Raw genomic sequence first — 27,077 nt, 5'->3', positions numbered from 1 at the left:
AGGTTGCTGTCCTACAGGCCTTAGCCGCTTTGGAGTGTGGTGACTCTCCCCAAATATGGTTATCGGTTCTTAAGAACCAGTAGGCATTTGTCCTGCATAGCCTTTGCACCCCTGTAGGGCTTGTTCCCATTGCACCAGGGAAGGTATGCTGAGACAACGCTTGAGGTACTGCCTTTGCACCTCCTAGGGGTTTGTCCCATTGCACAGGAGAAGGAGTACCACGAGCCTGGGCCTCCCTTGATCGGCCCCCACATCATGAGGTGGGAGCCAGAACGGGAATAAGACCCCTTGTTGCCTACTTTGCTATAAAAACTAAAAGGGGGAACTGCAGGGAGCCGATTTGCCGGCCACCATCACAAGATGGCACTGAGCCCCTGCAGCGCTGAGTAAACAACTCCATATTAGGCAAGGCTCTAGACAGAACCTCCCGCAGGCACGACCCGTGTCCACTCTCCCTATATAAGTGGCTGCCGTTTAGTGCTCGGGGCCCCTCGCTTTCAGCTCTCCCCTTAACCAAGAGGCTCCAATAAAGCATGATTTGAGAAGAATCCTCAACTCGGTGGTTGTTCTTCCCTGCTGGCCAGGGGGGTTCACCACACCAGGAAGGCACTGGTATGGGGGAGAAGGCATGATGAGAGAGGCATGTCCGAGGCACAGGTGGCCCTGGCAACTCTGGAGGATTGTGGGGAAGTGAGCATGGGAGCCATGGGTGCAGAGATTGAAGAGGAGGAACACTGAGTACGGAGGTGCAAGTGGAGCTGTCGCCTCTGGTTCCCTCAACCCCTCGGCATGGCTGCCATTGCATTGTTTGCAATTACAGTTTCTATAGGAACCTATATCTCTTGTGCTGCCTACCTTTGCACATGAATGAATAGAATGTCCAGGCTCCAGTCCCCTCTATCAGCATAGGCAGCAAGGACAGCATTGATATACATGTTTTGATTCCTAGACCCCACATGGTGGCAGGAGAGAACCAACTCCCAGAAATTGTCTGTTAACTTTGACTTCCTCATATACCTACTGCATGGCCCAAAGGTACACACATACACACACATACACTACATAAATGTGTCTTTTAAATATTTATTTATTTATTTATTTATTTATTTATTTATTTATTTATTATGTATACAATATTCTGTCTGTGTGTATGCCTGCAGGCCAGAAGAGGGCACCAGACCTCATTACAGATGGTTGTGAGCTACCATGTGGTTGCTGGGAATTGAACTCAGGACCTTTGGAAGAGCAGGCAATGCTCTTAACCTCTGAGCCATCTCTCCAGCCCCCATAAATGTGTCTTTAAAATTTTTTTTTTAGTTAAAAAAGTCAAAGGTTTTCCCACCCCACACCATCACCAAATCTGCTATTTGGAAAGCTTCTTCATTGAAGGGGCATGCTAGAAAAGCTTAGAAATGGAAGGCTTAGTTGGGCATGGTGGTGCATGCCTTCAGTCCAAGTACTCAGAAGGCAGAGGCCAAGAACTTCTGAGTTCTAGGTCATGTGTCAAAAAAAGAAAGGAAGGAAGGAAGGAAGGAAGGAAGGAAGGAAGGAAGGAAGGAAAGAAGAAAACTGGAGAGATGGCTCAACAATAAAAAATGAACATATCAACTCACAGTTGTCTGTAACTCCAGTCTTCTGGCCTCTGCCAGCGCCAGGCATGCACACGGTACACTGATATACATGCAGACAAAACACTCATAGTTGGGGGGGGGGGCGCTGGATGAAACTGGAGAGATGGCTCAGCAGTTAAGAGCACTGGCTGTTCTTCCAGAGGACGTGAGTTCAATTCCCAGCAACCACATGGCAGTTTACAACTGTCTGTAACTCCAGTCTCAGGAGATCTGATGCTCTCTTCTGCCCTTCTTTGTCACCAGGTGGTGTCAATGTGGTGCACAGACAGACAGGCAGGTAAAACACTCATGCACCGCCTCTCTTGCCCATCCCTCCATCCCTCTGGTTTCTGGTGGCCCAGGCTGTTCCATAGGCCCCAGCATGGAGGGCGGGGGGTGGGGGGGGCGGAGGGGTAGGGTCAGGAGGAATCTTTTCATAGTTGATTGTTTGACTTGTACTGAGTGCCTGGTGTACACGGGGCAGTGTCTTAGGCATGGGGATGGTACGGTGGAAAGCAGCACCCAGAACCGTGCCTGGCAAATACTGGATCTTGGTAAATGCCTGCTGGATGACAGGAATTCACGATTACATGTAATTATCTATTTTGTGTAGGTTTCCTACTTGAAGCACTCCTTAAGGGCTCTAACAATGGCTTTTTAAGTTTTTTAATTTTTAAAGGCTTTTTAAATTTTTTAATTAGCTTATAAAGTGTGAGGATTTTGTAACTGGCTTTTGTTGTTGATTCGTCTTCCTACTCTTCTCATCCCCCCCCCCCACCTTTCCACTTCTCTTTCATGTCACGTGTGTCCTCTTGTTCCTCCATCCTCTTCCCTTGACATTATCTTTCTAGTTTCATAGCTCACACCTACTTTCTCTTCCTTTACTACACATGCCTATGTGGGCCTTGGGGTGCCTTGGATGACATTTATCTGGCCCTGTTTCTTTGGAGAAAACTCTCTGAGGTAGTTTGGGTGCTTAATTGTCGTAGTTCTTTTTGTATTGTAGATATTAACGCCATCCGTCGCCCTTAAGTACATCTGGGAAAGATTTTCTCCCGTTCCTTAGGCTGACTGTTCTCTTTACTCTGTATCTTTTGTATAAACTTTTTAATTTCATGTAGTCACATTTTTAATTCTCCTGGCTGTTTCTGTGCCAGTGATGTGTAGAAAATTCTTGCCTATATCTATTTCTCTTGAAATGTATTCCTTTGCTTTCCTCTGTGTTTCAGACCTTAGGCTGAGCCTCTTTGATTCCCGCCAAAGTAAGGGGGCGTGGTTCCCGGCGCAGCTTGATGACGACATTTCGGCGCCGAGTGGCCGAATGGCGGCTTCCATCTTTTGAGAAGCTCGAGATTTGTGCCATCAGCACCTCAGGTGAGTGGGGGAAGCCGCGCGTGAGGCAGCTCCACACCGTGCGGTTTCCTCGAGTCCCCGCCGAGGCCGGCTCGGTTTCTCTCCGAGCCGTGGGACTTCGGGGCTCCCGGCAGCTCCTCCTAATCGGGGCCGGCGGGGAGCGGAGGGCCCAGCTGCACCCTCACGCCTCCTCCAGGGCCATGCCTTTCTGCCGCCTTCCTGCGTGGTCCTCACAGCCAGTCCCGGTAGGGGCTTGATGGACGCCTGATGCGGGAGTTGAGGGAGGGAGGACTTGGAGTGAAAACTGAACGTTGGGCTTAGGTAGTGGTGTTGGTCGTAGAACTCGGTGTGGGTCCAGGTTCTCTACCTTCTGACTTTTCCGAGCCTCGGTTTCCTCCTCTGTAATAGGGTAGTCTCGAAACTTCGCGATCAACAAATGGGGGCAAGCCGCAGCTTCTCATAGAGTAGCCAAATGGCTGTGGCGCGATAATTGTGGCCTGAGAGCGTTGATTCTCAATCGTTAGAAACAAACCTCAAAGACAGAGTTGAAAGCAGCGCCTGAAGAAAGTGGGTATTGAGGGGTCAAGTGAAGCGAACGCCTTTGGCACTGCCTGCGCAGTGGCACGGAGCGTGGCTGACAGGGTCTAAAATCAAGTGGGTAAGAGTCGTTGAAAAAGCAGTGGAAAGACCCACGTTTGACATCTCTGGCCCTCCCTTTCAGCTGCCTGCTCTCTGTGAGGAGAGTTACTTGTCTCCTCCTGAAGTCTGTCCTTATCAAATACTCCACAGTTTTGTGCTGCCCTGATCATTTTGGAGTAGTTTATAATTTTGGTCAGGACTGAGACATTTTAAGTTTTCCTTAATACTAAAACCGATAGTTTAAGAATTGGAAAAACCCGGGAAGTGATTGTCTTGCCAAATGGCATAGATTGGTGGTCTCCTCAAAATCGCAGCTTCCTTTAGCTCCTGCTGCTCAACTTCTCCTCACAGACGGCCAGTTGCCAACGTGGCATCTTTACTCCTATAGTGGGCAGAGCTGTGGGGAAAGACCTCACTAGTCCATCAGTGAAATGCAGGCTTCTTCTCTGTTCTTTTTGACTATGATTACTTAGTGTTTCTGACCGCGGTAGACAGAGAGATAGGAAGCTGCAGAGCTATTCCTAATTTTTGGCGGCCATTTCAAAGGCTTCCTTCCTAGAACTTGCTCTTCATTTGTTTCAAAGACCACGTTATATGCTTTGCCCTTCTCTTTCAAATAAGAGATTTGTAAGGAGTTTACCTGAGTCTTGGCTCTGCTGCTTACTGGTTGGGTGTCAAGAAAGTTTTTGCTGTGTTCTACGTGCTTCCTTATTTGTGTCCGCCTCATGAGGTTATGTGAAGATGGACTTTCTGACCTTCCAAACTTAGCACCTTTTGCATTTGCTTTCTCTTAGTTACAAAGTCACAAGGCCGAGCCAACCTAAGTGTGGTATCTGCTTAGGACATTAGAGGGTCCAAACCGAGATCTGTTCAGATCTGCAGGTTTGGGGGAGGAATCTGCTTCCAAGCTTTCTCAAGTGACTCTCAATCCAGTTCCTTCGAGATCTTGACTTCTAGCTGAACTCTGCTTTGTGTCCACTGACATTGTACTTCAGTTAGTTTTTTTAAACTCTCTTTACAACAGTGATTAGAGGGGTGTTTGAATAGCCAAGCAAAAACAATCTTGGGGGATGTTCTGCCTGTCACTGTAATTAGATAAGGAAACAAATGGAAGGCTCTTAAAGCCAGTCTTATACAGCAAGTGCTGTATAAGCCTAACCAAGCAGTGGCCACGTCTGATGCTGTGGTCTGTATGAGCGTTGCATTTTAGAAATCAAAGGAATATGTGGTGTGATTTGTGACAAGCTCGGCACCTGCTCTCCTGGGCACTGTGAAATTGTCTAATCTGTTGTGTAGAAGATGCAGAGGTTTTGTCTTTGCTTTTCCACAGTGGTTCTCTACCACGGCCGTTGCTGACTTCCCACAGCCTGCTATGGCGTTCCCTCACCTGCAACAGCCCAGCTTTCTCCTGGTAAGTGTCAGCTACCTTTAGGAGAGTGGCTGGGGGTGATTCTATAGCAGAGGGACTTAGGACTTCTTTCTTCTGATTTGAAGGACTCATTTTTAGGGGACAAAGAACCTTGCTATAGAGCCCTGCTGCCCTGTTTATTTTTTGAGACGGGTCTTTTTATGTAACTCTGATTGTTATGGAAATGGCTGTGTAGCCCAGATTGACTTTGAGCTCACAGAGATCGACTGCCTCTGCCTCATGAGTTCTGGGATTAAAGGTGTGCACCACCATACCTGGCTGTGCAGGCCTCTTGAAGTCTGGTCCATCCTGCCTTAGTTCACCGAGTGCTGGGATTATTGTGGGCTTGTCCCACCGTACTCAGCTGATTTGAAAATCTCTATACTAGATTTTTTTTTAAATAGGAAACAATACCAAAATCAGTATTAGAATACTTACTGTGCCTTCACTTAGTTCAGGATATTACATGCATTCAGTCTCTGAACTCCCCATGGAGTCAGTGTTTTTTTCCCATATCCCGTGACCTCAGTAGATCTCCTTGGCTTCTGTCCTGAGTGTTTTGCTGGCTTATTTGTTGTCTTAATGAATATTGAATTGGCAGAGGCCATCATCTGTAGTTCCAAATTACTTAAATTTTTTTAGTTTATAATATAATTACATCATTGCCTTCTTTTTTTAAGGTGGTGACTCCAGTAAGTTGCTATCCGCTGGTTAAGAGAAAACAGGTGGCTGGGTGGTGGTGCACGCCTTTAATCCTAGCACTCAGGCGGCAGAGGCAGGCAGATTTTTGTGAATTCAAGGACAGCCCGGCCTATAGCGTGAGTTCCAAGACAGCCAGGGCTCCACGAGAAACCTTGCCTTAAAAAAACCAAAAGGAGAGAGAGAAAGAGAGCAGGGGGTGGAGAGAAAGAGAGGAGTAGAAGAGAGAAAGATAGAAGTGTTCTGTTCTCTGCATTTATTGGCCATTCTGACTGATGGTCACAGATGCAGTCATGGGTGGTTGAGGAGGTGGAAAGTTTGCATCTCCTGTGTATCACCCGTATAATAGGAGTCCTGTCCTGACTGTGGGACTGATCCTAATGCTGACCCCCTACTTGTGGGCCAGTGGGAGTCAGTTTCCTTTTGATAATGCTCTCTGAAGTAACAGGCTGCCTGAGGGAGCACCTGAGAATTTTTGGTCTAAAGGCGGTAGAATTATAGCGTCTTTCTTCTAGAAGCTTGCTGTGGTTCTTTGATACATGCAGCCCTTTATACGTCAGGTGCTGGAACCAATGCTTGTGTTTCTCTTTTCATTAGACACAAACTGTAGCAAGTCTGTTTACGATTCTCTCACATTGTCTTCTAGGCAAGCCTGAAAGCCGATTCTGTGAATAAGCCCTTTGCACAGCGTTGCCAAGACTTGGTGAAAGTCATTGAAGATTTTCCAGCCAAGGTACAGCTTTGCCTGCAGGTCCCTTTGGGTATCTCCTTAATGTGTCTGTAGTGGGTAGAAGCCAGAAATGGTAGAAACATCCTACAGTACACAGGACAGCTCCCTGCAACAACAGTATCCAGCCTAAAGCCTGGCATAGTAATGCACACTGTAGCCCTGTCACTTGGAAGGCAAGAGGATCAGGAGTTCAAGGCCAGGCTACACAGCAAGTTCAATGCCAGCCTTGGTTGCATGAGACCCTGTCTCAAAAACAACAAAGTGTCTAGTTCCAAATGTCCATGGTACTAAGATTGAGAACTTCTGATATAAATACTTTGAGAATGTGTATTTAATACACGCTTGACATTGTTGAGCCCAAGAAGTTGGCCTGGGTAACAAATTAATACTGTTGTTATGTTTCAGTGATTTGATTTTTGTTTCTTTAAAAAGTATTTCTTCCCTTTTTAGTAGATGTCTGTTAAGATCAGAAGGGTTTTAGGGAATGGTGTTTATGTATGTGGAGGTATCGCATTTGTGTATATGTGCAGGTTCTTATGGGTATGTGTGCAACCTTAGGTATTGTTCCTCAGCCGCTGTCCATCTTGTTTGGGACCTGGGCCTTGCTGTTTAGGCTCAGTGGGTGGGTGGCCAGCAAGCCCCAAGGATTCTCCTGTCTGGCTCCTCAGCACTGGGATTATTAGCATATGCCACTACGCTTCTATTTTTGTGTGAGTGCTGGGGATCAAACTCAGGTCTTTAGGCTTGTGCAATACACCTTTTACTGACTAAGCGTTCTCTGTCCCCGTTAGAGTTTGTTGTTGTTGCTAGTGTTCTGTGGTACTAGGGACTGGGTGTCGGGCCGCACACATGGAAGCAAGCGCTCTCTTCCTGTACCACACCTCTAGCTCCTAGAATTTGCTGTGCTTGACTGAGCATGGTGGTGGACACTAAAAGTAGTCTTAGCGTTTGGGAGGCGAAGGCAGGAGGATTTCTGTGAGTTGAAGGCCATCCTACTACATAGTGAGACTGTCTCAAAACAAAACAAAAACATTGGTGGAGTGGGTGAGAGAGGCCAGAAAGATGGCTCAGTGCTTAAGAGCACTTGCTGCTCTTTCAGAGAAGCCCAGGTTCAGTCTCCAGCAACCATGCAGGCAGCTGTAACCATCTGTAACTCTGCCTCCGGGATATCTGACACCTGCTTCTGGACTCCACAGACACCTGCACTCTTACACGCACACCCATGCACATATACACATAATTTTTAGAATAATAAAAATAAATCGTAAAGAATATTTCAGCCAAAGGCTGACTCAGTCGACCCAAATCGAAGGTTGGGGTGTCACGTGACTCCAGTGGAAGAATTCTCAGCTGCCCCTCCCTGCTGCAGCAGAGCGTCTGTGGGTCTGCACGAGAGTGACCTCAGGCATGCAGTGATGGTGCAAAGCGTCTGTGGGTCTGCACGAGAGTGACCTCAGGCATGCAGCGATGGTGCAAAGCGTCTGTGGGTCTGCATGAGAGTGACCTCAGGCATGCAGTGATGGTGCAAAGTGTCTGTGGGTCTGCACGAGAGTGACCTCAGGCATGCAGTGATGGTGCAAACTGGAACAAAGACAGGGATTGGCAGGGTTCTCAGTGAGCATCCAGCTGCCTCACTGTGCACTGTTTCAGGAATTGCATGCCATCTTCCCGTGGCTGGTGGAGAGCATCTTTGGCAGCCTGGATGGTGTCCTTGTTGGTTGGAATCTCCGATGCCTCCAGGGGCGTGTGAACCCTGTGGAGTACAGCATAGCAATGGAATTTCTAGACCCAAGGTAGGTAGGTTTCCTGTTTGAGAAGGGCTGAGTACTTCCTCATGTTAACAGGCCCCTTTCCTTTTTAAATTTTATATTCAGTGGCCCCATGATGAAGTTGGTTTATAAGCTTCAAGCTGAAGACTATAACTTTGACTTTCCTGTCTCCTGCCTTCCTGTGAGTAAGCTGTGGTGGTGAGCAGCACTGGGGAGCGGAGTGCTCAGACGGGTGGCCCTGCTGTGAGAGGGCAAGGAGTGCCTCTCAGGGCCTGAGAGTTATCATAGCTTAGAAGTTCCGGTGGTGGCGTTTTTAAAAACTCATCACACATTGCTGGTGGAGACTGCATCGTGCTATGGCCTGAGCAGCAGACAGGCCCATGTGACTGCATTGCTCTGTTCTTCTGAGTCTCCAGACCCTCAGTGTGATTCTAAGGAGGTAGGACTCAAAAGACACCCAGTTCTTATCCTGGTGCGTGTGAAGCTTTATGAGGACAAGAGAAAAAATTCTAAAGCCAGCCCTGCCCAGAGGTCAGACCCCGTACCCGTAAAGCAGGGACTCTGTGCCTCAGCAGCTCCCCAAGGGCTGTAACAGCTGAGGGCACTGTGCTGGTGACTGCCCACCAACCTGCCTCTCTTTGCAGGGCCCTGTGAAGGCATCCATCCAGGAGAATGTCCTCCCCGACAGTCCTCTCTACCACAACAAGGTCCAGTTTCCCCCCACTGGAGGCATTGGCTTGAACCTGGCCCTCAGTATCCTTTGGTGGTCCAAGGTGTGGGAGGTTGAAGGTGGCCCATTACCTCTACATTTGTCCCTTGACACTGTCGTCAGATCCATTTGAATACTATATGTTCTTCTTTGCTCTGAGCCTCATCTCTCAAAAGGTACAGAAGGGATACCTCTGCATGTGGCTTGTGCAGATGGCACAGTGAAGGACAGGGCTGGGCCATGGATGTCCTTGTAATGGCCAGTGCTCACAGCACTAATCACAATTTTGATTTTCTAGCCAATGCCTATGTCCCTCCATGTTCGTACTTCAGACTGTGCCTATTTCATCCTGGTGGACAGGTACCTGTCGTGGTTCCTGCCCACTGAAGGCAGTGTGCCTCCACCACTCTCCTCCAGCCCAGGGGGGTCCAGCCCCTCACCAGCTCCCAGGTAAGGCTGCCTTACTATTAAGATCTGGTCCTTTTACTGGGAATGGGGCCTCATTAATGGCATTGCTCAAACATTGCCCCTGTTAACTATTGGTATCTCTGCCCAAGGCTCCCCAATCTTTCTGGGGTCCCATTCTCAACTTCCCTTGTCCTGACAAAGAAAGGAGGGGGTAAGACTTGTCTCTGACCTCATTGACAAGGCCTTGCCATAGAGTGGCCCTCACTGCAGATGGGATCTGAGTCCTACGAAAGCAATGAGTAGAGTGGAGGGCAAAAGGTTGTCTTGTCTTCAGAAGAGATGATTGTATAAGTCAGTGGGAGAGCCTGCGCTGAGAAGCTTTTGTGCCAGACCACATGCTAAGCCTGCTGCTGTACTGCGCAGTTGCAAGTGTGCTATGGCTGGTGTTTGAGAGTGGGTTGGGACCTCTCCAGCTGCTTTTTCTAAGGTTTTAATGGGCCCTTAGCCCTGAGCCTCTTGGTCCTTCTCCTTAGAAACCTTTCTGCCCCAGCAGGAGCTGTCTGAGCTTCTCTGCTCCCTCCCCTCACTGACCCACTGGCTGCTCTAGGAGTCTGTAGGCAGGCATTGATGCAGGCTCTGGGCCAGCCCTCTGCTGGTATGTGCATGCCAGGCATACCTTCAGCTCAGACTCACTACGTGGGCAGATGCCCTCAAAGGTAGACCTGGGAGGTGAGGCTGCGGAGGTGGTGATGGCTAGTGATCTGACCCTGATCCTGGTGGTTCTGTAGCTGGGGAGGAGAGCGTGGAGGTCGGGTAAATTTGTACCCTCTCCAAGGTGGAATTCGGGGACTAAATGATTACCTGGGCCTAGTTTGTTGCTTGCTTTAACTTTTCATTTTGAAGTAATATCACACTTAAAGAAAAATTGCCAGAAAGAACTTTCACAAGCTTTTTAACCCAGATTTTCCAATTGTGGCTGATACAGTTATGGCTCTGTTTGTAAAGAATATATGGTTGTTTGTTTTGTTTTGTCCACCCACTCACACTTTGTAGCCTAGACTGCCTTCAAATTCATGATCCTCTTGTTTCCACCTCCTGAATATTGGGTTACGAATGTGCCCTGCTTTCCTGGAGCATTTGGTATTCCATTGTATTTCCTAGAGGCCATCACATTCTTCTTGATTGAGCACAGTGCACCTGCTCACCTTGGGTGCTAGTTTATTACCAAATTTCCACATCAAATCTTAAGGGCCTATTTAGTGTTCACTCCCAGCTACCCCAGCTACATCTGCTGGCTAGAGGCTGGTACTTGCCAGCGGCTCATTGTGCAGTTAGTGTCTTGGGTTTCTATTGCTGTGATACAGACCATGAACAGGGCAATGCAGGGAGGAAAGGGTCTGTTTCATCTCCATCACTGAGGGAAGTCAGGCAGGAACTAAAGCGGAAGCCATCGAAGAACACTTTGTACTAACTTGCTCCTTGCTCAGCCTGCTTTCTAGAGCACTTCAGGACCACTTGTGCAGGGGTGGCACTGCCCCACCCTCTTTGGGCTGGGCCTCCTGTATCAGCTATTAAACAAGAAGATATGTGACAGACTTGCTCCAGACAGTTTGGTGCCACTTTTTCAATTAAGTTTCCTCTTCCCAGGGGGCTGGAGAGATGGCTCAGTGGTTAAGAGCATTGCCTGCTCCTGAGTTCAATTCCCAGCAACCACATGGTGGCTCATAACCATCTGTAATGAGATCTGGTGCCCTCTTCTGGCTTGCAGACATACACACAGACAGAATATTGTATACATAATAAATAAATAAATATTTAAAAAAAAGTTTCCTCTTCACAGATGACTATAGCTTGTGTCAAGTTGACAAAATACTAACTGGGACAGAGGTCATCTTGGTAGCCCTTTGCCCCTCACTCTTCCTGTGTTTCCTGGCTGTGGCAGAGGTTCCTAGGTGTGTTTGGCAGACTGGGTGTAGGTATTCTCTTCCTTGGGTATCTGCGCATGCCTGGACCCAACTTGGGCTGAGCGAGCAGAAATACCACAGTAGGAATACCAAGTTCTTCCCAGTGTCCTATCAGATCTTTGCTGTCGCTGTGCTCCATTAGTGGTGATAGGTTCTTAGTCATTGTACTTAAGGTTGTTAACCAGGTTTTTCTACTGTAAATTCAAATCTATACTCTGTACCTGGATCAAGGACTTTGTGGATAAGAATATCAAATTCTCATTTATTTTAGCATCTCCTATTCTCAGCTACACAGTTATTAATAAAGCATATCATAAGTTGTGAATTTCTGATGTCATCCCTTTTTTTAGCATCCATTTGCCAAGTAGACAGTTTATAGTAAAGGTGTTAAGTGTCTCACTATGGGCCTTGTGGCACTGTGATTCAGTATGTTGTAGGTGACTATTGGTGTCATTGATTTTGGTGTCAGCAGGGGTCTCTAACTTACTATTGTCTCTGTATCTCCTGTTAGGACCCCAGCCATGCCCTTTGCCTCCTATGGTCTCCACACTAGCCTCTTGAAGCGACACATCTCTCATCAGACATCTGTGAATGCAGACCCTGCGTCCCATGAGATCTGGCGGTCAGAAACTCTGCTCCAGGTAAAAACAAAGGCAGCCAGCCCCTGCTTCTCTTCAGAACAAACGACTAGCTAATACCTTCCAGCATGTGGGGCAGAATCCCAAAGACACCCAGTCAGCTGGAGGCTGAGTCTAAATGGCAGTTTGAAAGCAGTGAGGAGAAACTGATGTGCACGTGTAAGCTAAATACCATAGACAGTGCTGTCTTCCTCACGAGGACACGCTCATTCACCTGCCGTCTAGCTTCCCATGGATCCATCTATGTATATGTTCCATGTTCTGTGTGACACTGTCTGTACTGTAGTGTTGGTTTCCTGTGAGCAACGTATGCTGAGTATTAGGTCCTGCTGCAGACATTCCTGTACAATGTTATATGACGAGGGCCCTCACCACCTCCACCTTGGTCAGCAGTGAGCTCCCAGCCATTGAGCAGGAGATGCAAGTGGAAGGACAGAGTCCCTCAGAGGCTCGGTGAGTGGCCCTGCCCTCTTCCATGTCCCAGTGTCTGGAGAAAATCAGCTTGTTCCAGGGCTGGATTCTGGGGCTCATGTGGTAAACAGAGCAGCACTGGGTACCACTAGAATATGGGTGCTGTGCTTTTAGAAATCTCCTGCTTATTTTCAGAGTAGCCCCGAAGGTCATTGTCATCAGTGTTCCCAGAGGAGTTTGTGTTGGTGCAGATGGCTCATGGGATGTGGGCTCTGTGTCCTCTCCCATGAGGACAGATGACAAAGACAAAGCTTACAGAAGAGGTGGATTCTGTTTCCTGAACCAGAACAACAATTCTTTTTTTTTTTTTTTTATAAAAAAATTAATTGTAGGGAAGTATATATAACATGAATTTTAACATCTTTTTTCCATTTAGTTTTTTGAGACACTTTATATGTAATCCAGACTGGCTTAGAACTTTATGTCCATGTACCTCAGCCTCTTAAGTACATCTTAACCATTTTTAAGTAGTATTAAGTACATTTGATTGTTGTGCATGTGATACACTTTTTAAAAATGTATGTGTATATGCATTTATGTATGTATGTATGCATGTGCATGCGTTTGTGCATGTAGCATGCGCCTGTGGAGTTTATGTGCACCGTGTGCATGCAGACCAGGAGAGGGCATCAGATGCTCTAGAAAGGAGTTACAGGTGGTTGTAAGCACTGTGTGTGTGCTGGGAACTGAACTATTGCAAGAACAGCAAGTACTCTTAACTGCTGAGCCCTTCCAAACTACATAAATCTCTAATTTTGACTAATTTTTTGAGAAGTCCATATATGCATATAGCATATTTGGATCACACTAATCCCCACTACTCCTCCCAGATCCAACCCCCCATTCCCTTACTTTTCCCAACTTCCCATGCTTGCTTTTTCTTCCTTCTCCTCCCTTCCTTTCTTGCTTTTTTAACTCACTGAGTCCAGTCTGTGCTGCCCATGTACTCATGAGTATAGGGCTTCCCCTGGAGTTCAGTCGACCTACAGGGAGCTACACCATCAAAGAACCCCCCGCCCACACACACACACACACTCCTAGATGTCATCAGTTGTTGATAGCTCCTCAGGGCAGGAACATGTGAGTTTCTTCTTCCGTTCTAACTTTGTGTGGGCGACCCCAGCAGCGGTGAGCTTTTGAGTACAGTGGTCTTGTGTCCAGACGACACTTGACTCCAGCTCTTCCTGACAGAGCTCTGGCTCTTATAATTCTTTAGATTATATTATTATAATATAACTTTAGCCCATATTCCACAATGCTCCCTGATGCATCCTTTGAGGGATGGGGTAAAACCACATTTTCATTTTGTCTTGAAAAAGGAACTAACCCTTCATTGCTGTTCTCCATCTCCCTTTCCTCCTAGCGCAAGGAAATACTGTTTTGCTTCTGTCTCTACTATCTGACTACTCTAGGCACCTCATTTCTAGAGGATTTATCTAGATTATGTGGAATATTTTTGTGACTGATTTGCTTTATTTAGCGTAATGTTCTCAGGGTTTATTCTCGTAGCATGATCAGAATTTCCTACCCTTTACTGGACGTAGTGTCTCATCCTGGTAATCCCTGACTTGGGTAGCTGAGACAGAAGGATCTTAAGTTCAAGGCCAGCTTATAAGACCTTGTCTCTAAAGCAAATAAACAAAATCTCTAATTTTTAATCGTCAAGTAGTACTCTGTTAGATGACTCTATCCATTTATCTGTCTGTAGACACTTGGGTTTTGTCTCCTTTTTAGCTAGCTATTGGGAATATTAGCCTGCTGTGAATGTTGATGTTCAGTTATTTACTTTTAGATTTATTTAGCTTTACTTTTATTTATGTGTATATGTATGGGTATGGATCATTTAAGAACAGAGGTCAGAAGAGAGTTTTAGATCTGAAATGCTATGTGGGTGCCGGGAACTGAACTGAACATGGGTCTTCTGGAAGAGCAGCAAGTGCTCATAACCACAGAGCCATCTCTCCAGCCCTTGCTTTTAGGTCTTGGAATATAATGTATCTAGAAATAGCATCGTGAGACTACATGGTAGTTCTGCTTCCTGTTTTTTGTTTTTTGTTTGTTTTGTTTTGTTTTTCAAGACAGGGTTTCACTGTGTAGCTCTGGCTGTCCTGGAACTTGCTTTGTAGACCAGGCTGGTCTTGAACTCACAGAGATCCTCCTGCCTCTGCCTCCTGAGTGCAGGGATTAAAGGCATGTGCCACCACCTGTGTGCCTGTTTTCTGTTTTATAGCCACTGCTCCCTTCCCTCCAAGTAGAGTACATGGGTTCCATTTTTTTTCTTTTTAATGTGTATGAATATTTTGCCTTCGTGTGTGTGTACACCATGTTCCGGTTAGAACAGGGCGGCAGTTCCTCTAGAACAGTAGTTACAGGTGTTGTAAACCACCGTGTGTGCTGGGAACTGAGTGGCTGCTGTAACTCGGTGGGTATGAAGTGGTGTCATTTTGATTTACCTAATAATTAGCAATAGGTTGACTATCTTTTAAGGTTTTATTGGCTTTTGTCTATTCTATTTGGAGCATTGTCCTTTTGATAGAGGGTTAAGTTTTTAAATTCATATATTCTACATAGAAATTCCTTGTCAGATAAAGGTTGGGAGGTCGTGAGTATGTTCTCCTATTTTGTCACTTGCTTTCACTCTGTAAAAGGGTCTTTTTTTTTTTTTTTGATGATGTTCCTGTCTTTTTTTTTTTTTTTTTTTTTTTTTTTTTTTTTTTTTGGTGTCACTTCAAAGAAGTTATAGCCAAAGCTTCTCCCTGTGTTTTCCTCTGAGTCTTGTGGTTTGGGCTCTTGTACATAGGTCAGCATTCCATTTTGCATTAATTCTTGTGTGGGGGATCAGGTGCCTCACAGCTTGCTTCTTTGGCATGTGGGCTGCCTGTTTCCAGCACCATTTGTTGGAAAGACTTCCTCACCATTAAATGGTATAATTCCCTGTTGATAGTGTGATCAGTTAATGTCCTTTTGCAGGTTTTTGTTGAAATGTGGCTTCATCATTATTCCCTGGAAATGTACCAGAAAATGCAGTCCCCTCATGCCAAGGTATGTATCTGTGGTTATTAATCCATCTTCTGTCTCATGCCCTTGCTAGCCTGATGTATCTTGTCAGCATGAGTCACCTGTGCCAGCTTTGATGGAGGGAAGCAGAAGCCCATTGCTCACCCTTCACTTGGTTACTGTACATAGCGATGACCTTTGAGCCTGAGGTCCTCGCTGTGCTGCTCTACAGTCCCTTCCCACCCCTGGGACAGGCTCAGGTCTGATGCTTCTGGCCCAGTTGCTCTGCTGCCATCAGCAGTGCCCTGATACTCTCAGGTGGCCCTGAGTAGCTCTGCATGCTGTACACCGCTTGGGTCCGCTTACTGCTCTGATTTGCGGAGCATCAGCAAGCAGCCATTTGTGATGTGTGGGCTCTGGGACCCTCCTGTATGTGGCCTTGCCTGCTCTTCCTCCTCTCCTCTTCCTTGGCCTTTCCCTTGCCTTCCTCCCTGGGTAGCACACTCATTTGCAGAGATGTGGAGGTAGCAGTGTTCCTGGAACCTCCTGATGGTGGTGCCCCTTGGGCAGGTACTCTAGTGGGCTGGTCAGAGTAAAACAGTTCTCTTCAGTTAGAGAGTGGCCCGATGGGTCTTGAGAGTCACAGAGTCACAGGCGGCGTCAACACACACTGCTGCTTGATCTCCTTACCCTGTAGACTGATCTTGTCATGGCCAGGTGAACTCTTGAGCACTTCCCTTGAAATGATAGTATTCCCATTGAGAAGTGTGTCCTGTAACTGACTCAGTAGTGAGCCCTGGATACTGCTATCACAGCATCGCTGTAGCCACTTCTGACTCCAGCATTCTGCTGTGTTGAAGATGGAGACTCTCTCCCACGACTTGCAAAGTGCAGAGCTCCCCCCCCCCAAATGTCCATTCATAGCATCACCTTGGGAAAGGGGGACAGGGAAAGGCTGAAGATTCCTCCTAGACCTTGGGCACCACTGAGAGCCCACGACACCCTTCCATATTCCAGCCAGACTTGCTCATGCTCTAGGCTGGCACACGGAAGGCTGGTACTGGGCTTCTCCAGGTTCCCAGGCCCCCAGCCGACTCAGTCTTGTCCACCTGGCTTGGCCTTGCTGAGGCAGGCTTGCTTTGCTGCAGTGATTCCTGTCGCTCCTGCTGTCTTTCCAGTGAGTAGAAGCCACACCTGCTCTCAAGAGCCAACCAGAAAGGCCCTTCTGGGTTGTTCCCTCTGACAAGTTTATCTTCTGTGGTCAGAGGGAAGGGTCAGTGGGTTGTCTCTGTGTGGAAGAGGACTTCCCTCTTTCCCCACAGCTGCTTCCTCTTGGCCAGACCTTGGGTGGATGAGGCTTGCTGGGAAGGTTGGTGTTCCCTGGATGATTGTCCTTTTCTGTCTTCTACTGAGACAGAATGTAGAACCCAGCCAGAGGTTTCCAGTGGCTGGACACCAGGGAAGGCAGCTGCAGAAGTTGCTCTCCTCTATAGCTCCATCCTGTTACTGGGCCTGTACTATACCTTCCAGAAATCCTTTCCAGTCCCCAACAAGCCTCCACTGCCAATTGCAAAAAATTTGGTACCTGAGATTCCACTCAGGTCAGACTTGTCCAGAGTACATGCTCACTGCCTGTGACTGGGGTCAGTGCTGGCTGTGGTCTGCAGGGGACCTGCCCTGTGTTCCTGCACGAAGGGGAGCCTGATTCCTCTCGGAGCACTGCAGTTGAGCCTGGGGTCTGGCACAAAGGAAGCCTGTGAGGAAGTGCCTTTGCTCCCTTTCCTGGAGGCTCCATGGCAAGTCCATTCTTTCCTCTCCTGGTGGGGCATGGCCTTTGTGGGGCATGAGTGTGCTGGCGTTGGAAGTGCTTTAGCAGGCAGTGGTGCTGCAGGGAGGTGGGGTTGAGGGTGTTGGGAGGGGCCAGGTGGCTTGCTGGCTTGGCTGTTACCTCTACCGTCCTAGGCTGCCCCAGCTTCTAGGGGGATGAGACTGTTGGATTCTTGGGGGTTCCTTTCCTTGGAAGCTCTGTGTGCTGAGAGACAAGAAGTAGAAAAGTCTGTCTCCCCAGTTGGAACTAGTAAGCACCCCCACCTTTAGCAGTTTCCAGTGTAGGGAGAGAGAACAGCCTGGTGGGCTGGGCCCGGGCCCATCTACTCAGATTGGAGAGAACCACCTCATGGAAGAATGTTTATGGTTTTAGATGTGTGAGAATTGGTTCTGTTATATACTCATCTGCTGATTTGGTTAATAGATTCACTCTCCCCCTTTTCTGGTACTGGGGGTTGAACCTAGGGCCTCACACATATATGCTATTCTCAATGAATTGGGTAAACTCGTCAAGTCGACCTGTGGAAGTCCCTCAGTACTTCCTCACTCACTATCCAGAGGATGCCTCAGAGCCTGCTCCTCAGTATTCCTAGGTCTTGCACATAACTGACCTGAACTGCTTTAAGGTTTTCCCTACATGTGCCTGTAATCTGGCACTCCAGAGGCCAAGGCAGAAGAATTGCAAGTTCCACGCCCACATAGGCTGCAGTATGAGACCTGGTCTCAAAACAAAATACCTGAAGATTACTTAATACTTCATGTGCATGTTCAGGACAGAGGCTTTATAAATTGGTCAGTTCCATGTGGATCTGACACCAGTTGTACACCTCCACCCCGAAGTCCTTCTGTGATTGGCTCAGAGGTTTCTTCTCTGAGCCTCGACGTGGTAGCAATAGCATGTCCTAGTGACAGTGAGCTTTGGTGGGCTGTTATGTGTACACGTTGGTACACATTGTCATATATATGTCGTCATTTTAGGGTTAGTGGGACAGTGTTATACTTCGAAAAAAACAATTGGGCATACCTCAGAGCTTCTGAGGCCTTCAGCCCCAGCAGCCCAAGACTTCCTGGTGATCTTATGAGGGCTGAGCAGCTGTGTAGGAACCCTATGAAGGCTGACCACGCGTAGGGACCTTGTGAGGGCGCGCCATGTGTAGGGATCTTGAGGGTTCATCTGTCTGAGCTGGGGATTGCCTGTGGGAGTCCAGGGCTGCCGGGCAGTTTTGGGTATTGCCACTGATGAACTTTTGTTCTTGTTTTTTGTTTTTTTTCTCCTTTGTTCTTTCTCTTGGGCTCCTCGTGTTTTCTCTCTGCCCTCTTTTCTTCCCCACCCTATCTTTCCCTTTCCCTCCCCCACCCTGTATGTCCTCTGATCTGCCTCTTCTTGGCCTTTCTCTGTTGTCTCTCAGTTGGAAGTTCTACACTACCGACTCAATGTCTCCAGCGCCCTCCACAGCCCTGCCCAACCCAGCCTCCAGGCCCTCCACGCCTATCAAGTACTGGCCTTTCCTTCCCTTCCCCTGCCCCAAGGTGGGCGCAAGAGTGTGTGTTGGTCCAGTGTACAGTAAAGGGTCTCCCAGAAGTCTGGTGTGGTCCTTAAGAGGGAGTCCTGAGCAAATGACACCCATGAATTTAGGGGCAGGCCCAATCCAGCCTTCAGCTTAACTTGCCCTCAGGTTTGCAGGCTAGCCTGGTTTTGGTGTATGGCCATGTGGCTGTGTGAGGCACACAGCCTGGAAGATTATGGAATCTTCCTCCTAAGCCCCTAGCCTGCAGGGCTGTCTCAATCTCTCAGGATTTGTGGGGGAGCCTTGCAGTGGTCTTACTTCCTCACTACACAGAGGACTTACGTGTGATGTGGCTCCTGGCCTGTTCAGAGGCATGTAGCTGAAGGATATAATTGTATCGCAAGAGAGTAGGAAAACATGGGGGTCCTTCTGTTGAGCCCCAGCCACTTACAGACTCATTCCGAGGCAAATGAGAGCAAGTGGTGACCTTGCAGAGATTGGTGCCTACGTAGGGAGAAATGACCAATGTATAAATGGACTTGAGGTCAGTAGAGTGAAGTCCAGACCTCAGGTATTTGGGGGGAGGAGGTGGCTGATTTGTGAGAAACCATGGGAATGCGGAGATGTGCTCCCAAACAGGGCTGTGTCTGATTTACCCTGGGAAGGAACATTATAACAGCTGGCACTGAATTGAACAAAGATGAAAAAACCAGGCTTGCCCACTGAGTGTCGCTGGCTTCTCACAGTAGGCTGCTGCTCAGAAGCACAGCTAGTGAGGAGCTCCCATGGGCGGACTGGGCAGTGAAGCAGCTTCCAGGGAAGACCCCATAGCAGGAACTGTGAAGATGAGCCCGAGGCTGGGCATAGTGGGAAATGCTATGGGCTGTGGGAGCACATCCTCCTGTCATAGAAAGTACAGATGGCACTGAGGACACCTGTAATGCCCCTCTAGCATGTGAGCCCTCCCCACCCCACAGGAGAGAGGGGAGGAGATGGCTGGGATGGGTGCCCAGGGCTGGTCACCTACAACCTCATGAAAAGCCGGGTAAGATGGTGCGGTGCTTGCTGCTGGGGGAGATGGGGTGCGGCTCCCATGATGCTGCTGTTTGCTTTCTAAGCTGAGGGACCGAGTTGATGTCACCGCTCAGGGTGTCAGGCCAGCTGCCAGGAGAGGAGCTGTATGTGGAGGGGATGAATGGGAGCTATAGTCTGGCCTGATGGTTGTTAGTGTTGATTAGTCCTTGTGACTATTGTATGTTCGAGGCCAGCCTGGTCTAGAAAGTGAGTTCAGGACAGCCAGGACTGTTACACAGAGAAATCCTGTCTCAAAAAATGAAAAACAAACAAAAAATAGAAAATGGACTAGAACTCTGGTGAGTTGGTATGGTTATGCCAGTTGTCCAGTTACATTTAATTTGTGTTAAACTTTTTTTTTCTTCTCTTTTTTCTCTTTTTGGTTTTTTGAGACAGGGTTTTTCTGTAACAGTCGTGGCTGTCCTGGAACTTGCTTTGTGGAAACAGGCTGGCCTCCAACTCACTGAGCTCTGTCTACCTTTGCCTTTCAAATGCTGGGGTTGAAGGTGTGAGCCAGCACTGCCCAGCCCTTCTCTATTATTAACAATGTCACAGCTAGTCAGTTATAAAGACCAAACGGTTTTGGTTTTGGTTTTACTTAATGCTGGCCCAGAGTGGAAAAGGGATACCTCTGATGATGACTTTAGTGCTGGCCGATGTCATGGCAGGGGACAAGAAGTGTTGTCGACCAAACTTGGTCAGCGCCTGTGAGGAGGAGGCAGGGAGGTGGCCACTCTGAGGCCAATCTGAGCCACTTGGTGTGACTGTCTCAAAAAGCCCAGGGCTCAGTGGCTCAGATCTTGCAGGATCTTCTCAAGGCCTGGGTTCCGCCCCCAAGAGGCCAGACTGCCTTTATGGCATTCGCTCTGGAGATGACCCACTAACCCACTGGTCATATGATAGGATTGACCCCTCCTGAGCTCAGAGCCCTGATCAGATTGGTGATCTTCAGGGTCACCAGGCCCCTCTTTTAATACCTCTTTTAATTTAATAGTGGGAATTAAGTTAGATTTCCTATTTTTAGAGTGTGTAGAGTAGGCTGTCTCGTCTATTCTTCCCCGGAAGCAGGAAGTCCTTTGGGAAGACTTTGAAGTTCTAGATAAGCAGAGAACAGCCTTCCTTATAGCTAGTGTGGTGTGACCTGGGAGTGGGACCTTTTTCTTCCCTTTCTTTCTTTTTGAAACACTTTTATTATGTAGCTTTGGCTTGCCTGCCGTGTAGGCTATGATAGCTTAGAACTTACAACAGTCCCCCTGTCTCTGCTTCCAAATGCTGGGATTGTAGCCATTTATCACCATGCCCGGCCATAGTGAAGGCATTTTAATGACACAGAGGCCTGAGTATGGTCTCCTGTGTCCCAGAGGGTCAGGCCCTTTGCCAGCCTTAGCCCCACAACTCATCAGGACCCAAAGGATGCAGGTAGGGGAGCGCCTGACTGGACTCACTCCTGCCTCCAGATGGCATCTCTATTCCTTGCCCAAAAAGCACCACCTATACTCAACTCAGATGCTCAATAACCAGAGAGGCAGAGAGCCAATAAAAGGCTCCTTTTAGTTCAAAGATTGTGTTTGCATTGTGTCTAAAGTTCACTTCACGAGCCTGAGAATTCTCTAGTCCTGGGGTCTTTAGCTGACTGGCAGTGGGGGAAGTAACTCCTTGGCTTCCTCCAGGCTTGGGTTTCCTCTGACTGTGCCTAGGACAGACAGCTGGGAGGGCCTGGGCTTGTGGCTGGAGAAGGAACTGGGAAGAAAAGACATACTCTCACTTGAGCAAGGTGAGCTTTTTGCACATTAGGAGGCAGCCAGACAACCTTGGATCCAGAGCCTAGGTGGGCTAGAGGCCCACCCTGTGTTCACCGTCTGGCTCAGCAGAAGGCAGGGTCCTGAGGCCTAGCACAGGCTGCAGTTGTCTGAGGGTGCATGGCCAGATATTGCCAAGGTGGGGTGTAAGGCACTCTTTGCTGAGTGCTTCAGCAGCCTGCCCAGGGCAGGCACAAGGCCATGTGCCCCAGTGCTCTGGGCTGCTGTCAATTCCGCTCCAGCAGCATGAGAAGTCCTGCCTGGCCTGATGCTTGTCTCCTGTGGGGCTGCAGTAGGTGCTGTAGCTCTCCCCAGCCTGACACCGCACCCCTCCCTAGGAGTCCTTCACGCCCACGGAGGAGCATGTGCTGGTGGTGCGCCTGCTGCTGAAGCACCTCCACGCCTTTGCCAACAGCCTGAAGCCAGACCAGGCTTCCCCGTCGACACACTCCCATGCCACCAGCCCCCTGGAGGAGTTCAAACGGTGGGTGTAGGGTGTGGTAGGGCTCCTAGGCCTCTGTTCCCCTTCTGTCTACTGCGACAGACCCCTGCTGGCTTGTTTGAGGCCAGAGGGCTGGCGGCTGCTACTCTTATTAAAGCCTTCCCTCAGGACGAGGTTCTCACCCTTCCTTAATGCTGTGACCCTTTAATACAGTCCCATTTGCTGTGCTGGCCCCCAACTATAAAATTATTTGTTGCTACTTCATAACTGTAATTTTGCTAGTTATGAATCATAAATATCTGATAGGCGACCCTAAAGGGGTCACGACCCACAGGTTGAGAACCACTGCTCTAGCTGCTCCCTGTGTAGTGGGAAGAGCTGACTGGCTAGAGATCACAGCTTTGCTGTTCTGTCTTACCTCAGTCAGGAGACAGGCTGATGCTTGTCTTACTTCAAAGGCAACTTATATACTGTGTTCTTGACCTCTGGTTTCTTCTGGAGAACAGGATAGAAACAGATTGTACCTCAGGGGAATGCTCAATGTTCCCTACAGGCAGAACAGACTGGCTCACAGGCCATGGCTGGCGCCTGTGAGCAGCCACACGCCCCTGAGCAAGGACAGCTCATGACCCTCCCGTCTCCACAGGGCTGCAGTGCCACGGTTTGTCCAGCAGAAGTTATATGTCTTCTTACAGCACTGTTTCGGCCACTGGCCTCTGGATGCATCCTTCAGAGCCGTAAGCACTTATCCCCTGCCCTCGTCCTCACTGTCGCCTCCTGGGCCATGAAGTTGGCAGCCTTTGGGTTGGGTTGACAGAACGGGGGCCTTAGAGATAAAGGCTTGCCGTTCTGTTGGCTTTTGAGTACGGAAGAGCCATACTCCGTTCCCACAACCCTCAAAGGGACTTGCACGAGGTACTTGAGTTTCTGCAGTGTGTTCTTGGGAGACTGTAGGAGGAGCTAATCACTTACTGGCGTCTATGTTGCAGTTGGAGAAAAGTGCAGAGCCCAGCAGGGCATTAGCCCTACAACTAGGCCATAGATCTTTTCGTGGGCTGTCTTCAGAGCCAGGTCGAGACCATCAAAGGATGTGTCTGAAAGTCAAGTGCTCGAGCCTACAGCCCCAGGCCTTCAGGGTACGTGTGTCCCTCCTTAGGTCCTGGAGATGTGGCTGAGCTACCTGCAGCCATGGAGGTATGCCCCCGAGAAGCAGGCTCAGAGCAGTGATGCCCAGCCACGGTCTGTGTCAGAGAAATGGTGAGCACCCCCAGCCCATGGACCCAGTGACAGATAGCACTGCCCTCTCGAGCAGAAGCTGCCTGGTGGACCGTGCTTCAGTCTCACAGAATGGGGACAGAGCATGACACTGGATCCCCATCTCCTTGCTTTGGCCTAGCCTGGCTCCATGGCTGTCCCAAAGTCCCCCATTTCACCCTTACCAGCACGGAGCAACTGCCATGTCCCCTTTATCTTATACTCCTTGGGGGTACTGGGGTCACTATGGCCTTTCCTCTCCTGGGTCCCAGTCTTGCTCTTCACATCCTGTTCCAGGAGACCTTGTTGTAATGCCCATGGCCCCCTTGCAAAGGGTCATATGTTTGGTGCTTAGTCACACCAGAGGACTGAGGTGTTACACCCCTCTTCTTGCCTAATGCCTGTGACTCCTTTGTATGGTGGCAGCAGCTGGGGGTGTCAGGAAGGGTGAGCTGTAGGAAGTAAGGACCAGTATGGCTCCTGCCTCCAATAAGAGGTCTACACCATAGTCTTACTCTGCCTGGTCCCCATCCTGCTGTTTGTCTCCAGGGCACCGTTCATCCAGGAAAACCTGCTGGTGTACACCAAACTGTTTGTGAGCTTCCTGAATCGTGCACTCCGCACAGACCTGGTCAGCCCCAAGAACGCACTCATGGTATTCCGAGTGGCTAAGGTCTTTGCCCAGCCCAACCTGACTGAGATGATCCAGAGAGGTGAGTCTTCAGCCCTGGGCCAGCCCCACTGAGCTAGGACCTCAGCTACTGAGAGGAACAAAAGGATGCTGCATGACTCAAGGACTTTCACTATGGCTTGGGGACTTTTGGGGCACATCAAAAAGTTAGTAAACACTCTGGGCTTGATTGAATGTCCCATTCCCAGTGCTGGCAGCCAGGTATTGGCTGTATTGAGCTCAGAGAGATGGGCAGCAAAGCTCTAAACTGCAGCTCTCTCGAAACTGCTGTTGGTCCCTGTTGACGAGTGGATGGTGACAGGCAGCGGCTGCGGTCGCTGGCCTAGCGCTTGTCCACTGTCGGTGCTGCCGGGGCTCCCCAGCTTCGGACCCTTTGACAACCCAAGTACAACCCCTGCTCAGCATTGCCACAGCTCTTCAGGAGCCTGAGAAAAGGGTCTGGAGCTCTGCTAGGGGCTCCTGGGATGCAGGTGCCAGGCTCCTCTTGCTTTCCAGGAGAGCAGCTGTTCCTAGAGCCAGAGCTCATCATTCCCCACCGCCAGCATCGTCATTTCACCATCACCAGCAGCTTCCTGTCACCATGGCCCCCAGCTGTGACAGATGCCTCATTCAAGGTGAAGAGCCATGTCTACAGTCTGGAGGGCCAGGACTGCAAATACACCCCAATGTTTGGGCCTGAAGTCCGGACCTTGGTGAGTTACCAAAGGGCCACGCTAATGTGAGGTCCCTGAAATACTGAAGACTAGCTGAAGCGGGGAAGGGCTTTCAGTTCAGGAAAGAAAGGAGGAAGGCTGGGTACAGAGTAGATGCTCCAAGTCCTTCCCTTCCCTCCCCTCTCCAGTAACAAGTAGTATTTTCTCATAATCAAGAGCGTCTACACCATAAATGCCATTTTCCCCTCTGGGTGGGCACTCTTCCTAGAGCTGTTAATGCAGTGACCCCCCTTGAGCCGTTTGCCATGCCTGTGCCTCCCTCGCAGGTTTTGCGCCTTGCTCAGCTCATCACTCAGGCCAAGCAGACTGCCAAGTCCATCTCTGATCAGTGTGTGGAAAGCCCAGCTAGCCGTTCCCTCCTGTCGTGGCTGGGTTTTGGCACTACAGACCCAAATAGCTGCTACCCGGGCAATGATCTGGATGAGATGGGTCAGGATAGTGTCCGCAAGACAGACGAGTACCTGGAGAAGGCCCTGGAGTACCTGCGCCAGATATTCCGAGTATGTGCTACACAGCTCCCTCTGTGAGGGCTCACTCTAGTCGGGGTGAAGAGCTCTCCCCTTCCTTCCCTTTGAAATTCCCCCTGAAAGCAGAGGCCTTCTCTCTGCTAGCTCAGTGAAGCCCAGCTGGCCCAACTCACGCTTGCCTTGGGGAACGCACAGGACGAGAATGGGAAGCAGCAGCTACCAGATTGCATTGTGGGGGAAGAAGGACTCATCCTTACACCCCTGGGCCGCTACCAGGTAGGTCGCCAACAGACTGCTACCACTTCTTTCACACGGGGTGCATAATGGTCACATGATCTGTCCTTGGCTTCCCCTATCCTCTTGCCCGTGTTGTTTGCAAGGATGTATTTTTGGAACTTTTCTCACTGCCTGGGTTTCTAGATCATCAATGGTCTGCGAAGGTTTGAGATTGAGTACCAGGGGGACTTAGAGCTGCAGCCCATTCGGAGCTACGAAATCACCAGTCTGGTCCGAGCACTCTTCCGACTGTCCTCTGCCATCAACCGCAGAGTAAGTGAGCAGCTGGGGCAACTGGCCTTTCAGAGAGCGCTCCTGCCCCAGGCAGCATCTTCCCCTTCACAGCCCTGCTTGATCCATGTCTGGGTAGAGAGTGAGGAAGCCTGGAATAGAGGGTGCTCTGCTGTCCCCAATGCTGCTGAGACCATGCTTGTTATTCAGTTTGCAGGCCAGATGGCAGCTCTGTGCTCCCGGAATGACTTCCTTGGCAGCTTCTGTCGTTATCACCTCACTGAGCCAGCCCTGAGCAACAGACATCTGCTGAGTCCTGTGGGGCGGAGGCAGGTGGCCAGTCCTGCCCGGGGCCCCAGGCTCAGCCTGCGTTTCCTGGGCAGTTATCGGACGCTGCTCTTACTCCTGATGGCTTTTTTTGTGGCCTCTCTGTTCTGTATTGGACCCCTGTCCTGCTCCTTGCTCCTGGTCCTAGGCTACCTCCTCTATGCCATAGCTATGACACTGCTCACCGAGCGGGGGAAGCTGCACCAGCTCTGACCTGCTGGCCATTTCTCCTGAGCAGACTTGTGGGAGTTGATACATGACCCGTTCCTGGGCCTGAGAGACCCTGGAAGGTTGCTTCAAAGCCAGGAATAGAGGGGTAGGTCATCTTCAGAGCTCTTGGGAGTGGTGTTCCTGCAAAGATGGAGTTACTCAGAGGAACCTAAAGTAGGAAGGGAGAGTGTTCCGGCTAGGAATGTAAGGGATGACGTCAGAAGGCTCAGAGGCCATTCTGTAGGACAATCAGTGCTGGCCATGGGTCCTCACCTTCAGCCTAAGGTCTCACAAGTGACTAAGCTAGTAATCAAGGCCTTGGTAACCATTTTACTGTTTGCTGTGCAGAGCTAGTGTGCCTGCAGCAGGCTCTAAGCCTGGGCTCTGTGGGAGCTGGTCCTGCCCAGGCCTCTCTGTGAGGTAGGCAGAATGGGTTCCAGGCCCCACAGTGCCACATGGCAGGCAAGTGTCGAAGATGGCCACTGGTCCTCAGCCACTTGGGGATGGAGTTGGGTCCTTCCAGCTTCTGTGACACAATGCAACAGTGTTGGTTTCACTTGTAAAACCAAGGACTTCTGTGGAAGGACACCTTGACAGTCAAAGCCCCGACACCCACAGCCTCATCGCCATCCCGCAGGCCACACAAGCAGCAGCAGTGTCTCCATGGTGTTTTTAAAGCGATCCTTTGTTCTGGGTGTGTACAGCTGTTTTTAAAAACAAAAGAAAACAAACTTTTTTTTCAAGTTTTAACACTGGGCTTTGTATTTCAATGTAATTTCAGAATACATCAAGGGACCCATGACCAAAAGTCGACCCAAAACATAACTGACCAAGGATCCGAATAAACCATTCTTCGGACACTT

General features: G+C 49.3%; 1 protein-coding gene across 3 annotated transcripts; it reads left to right on the top strand.

Annotated features, from left to right (window-relative positions):
• The first annotated feature begins 533 nt into the window (after nt 1–533).
• Smpd4 (sphingomyelin phosphodiesterase 4) lies at nt 534–27,077 on the top strand. Of its 3 annotated transcripts, XM_038345853.1 has the most exons (22): nt 534–1,035; nt 1,875–1,908; nt 2,840–2,984; nt 4,933–5,013; nt 6,356–6,442; nt 8,090–8,232; nt 8,314–8,389; nt 8,853–8,961; nt 9,041–9,093; nt 9,216–9,367; nt 11,801–11,930; nt 15,369–15,440; nt 18,632–18,718; nt 21,942–22,087; nt 22,692–22,782; nt 23,202–23,302; nt 23,849–24,012; nt 24,486–24,682; nt 24,970–25,203; nt 25,315–25,446; nt 25,591–25,719; nt 25,888–27,077. In XM_038345853.1, the coding sequence occupies exons 4-22, from the start codon at nt 4,975–4,977 to the stop codon at nt 26,215–26,217; spliced, it is 2,472 nt and encodes an 823-aa protein (XP_038201781.1). In that variant the 5' UTR covers nt 534–1,035; nt 1,875–1,908; nt 2,840–2,984; nt 4,933–4,974; the 3' UTR covers nt 26,218–27,077. The 3 variants fall into 3 exon arrangements, with proteins under 3 accessions (XP_038201781.1, XP_038201783.1, XP_038201782.1); XM_038345855.2 differs by lacking the exon at nt 18,632–18,718 and having other exon boundaries at nt 535–1,035; XM_038345854.1 differs by lacking the exon at nt 534–1,035 and having other exon boundaries at nt 1,798–1,908.

Source organism: Arvicola amphibius, chromosome 10, assembly GCF_903992535.2.
Source record: "Arvicola amphibius chromosome 10, mArvAmp1.2, whole genome shotgun sequence".
Classification (NCBI taxonomy): domain Eukaryota; kingdom Metazoa; phylum Chordata; class Mammalia; order Rodentia; family Cricetidae; genus Arvicola; species Arvicola amphibius.
Note: the sequence above shows the minus strand (reverse complement) of the source record. Positions and strands in the feature narration are given on the sequence as shown.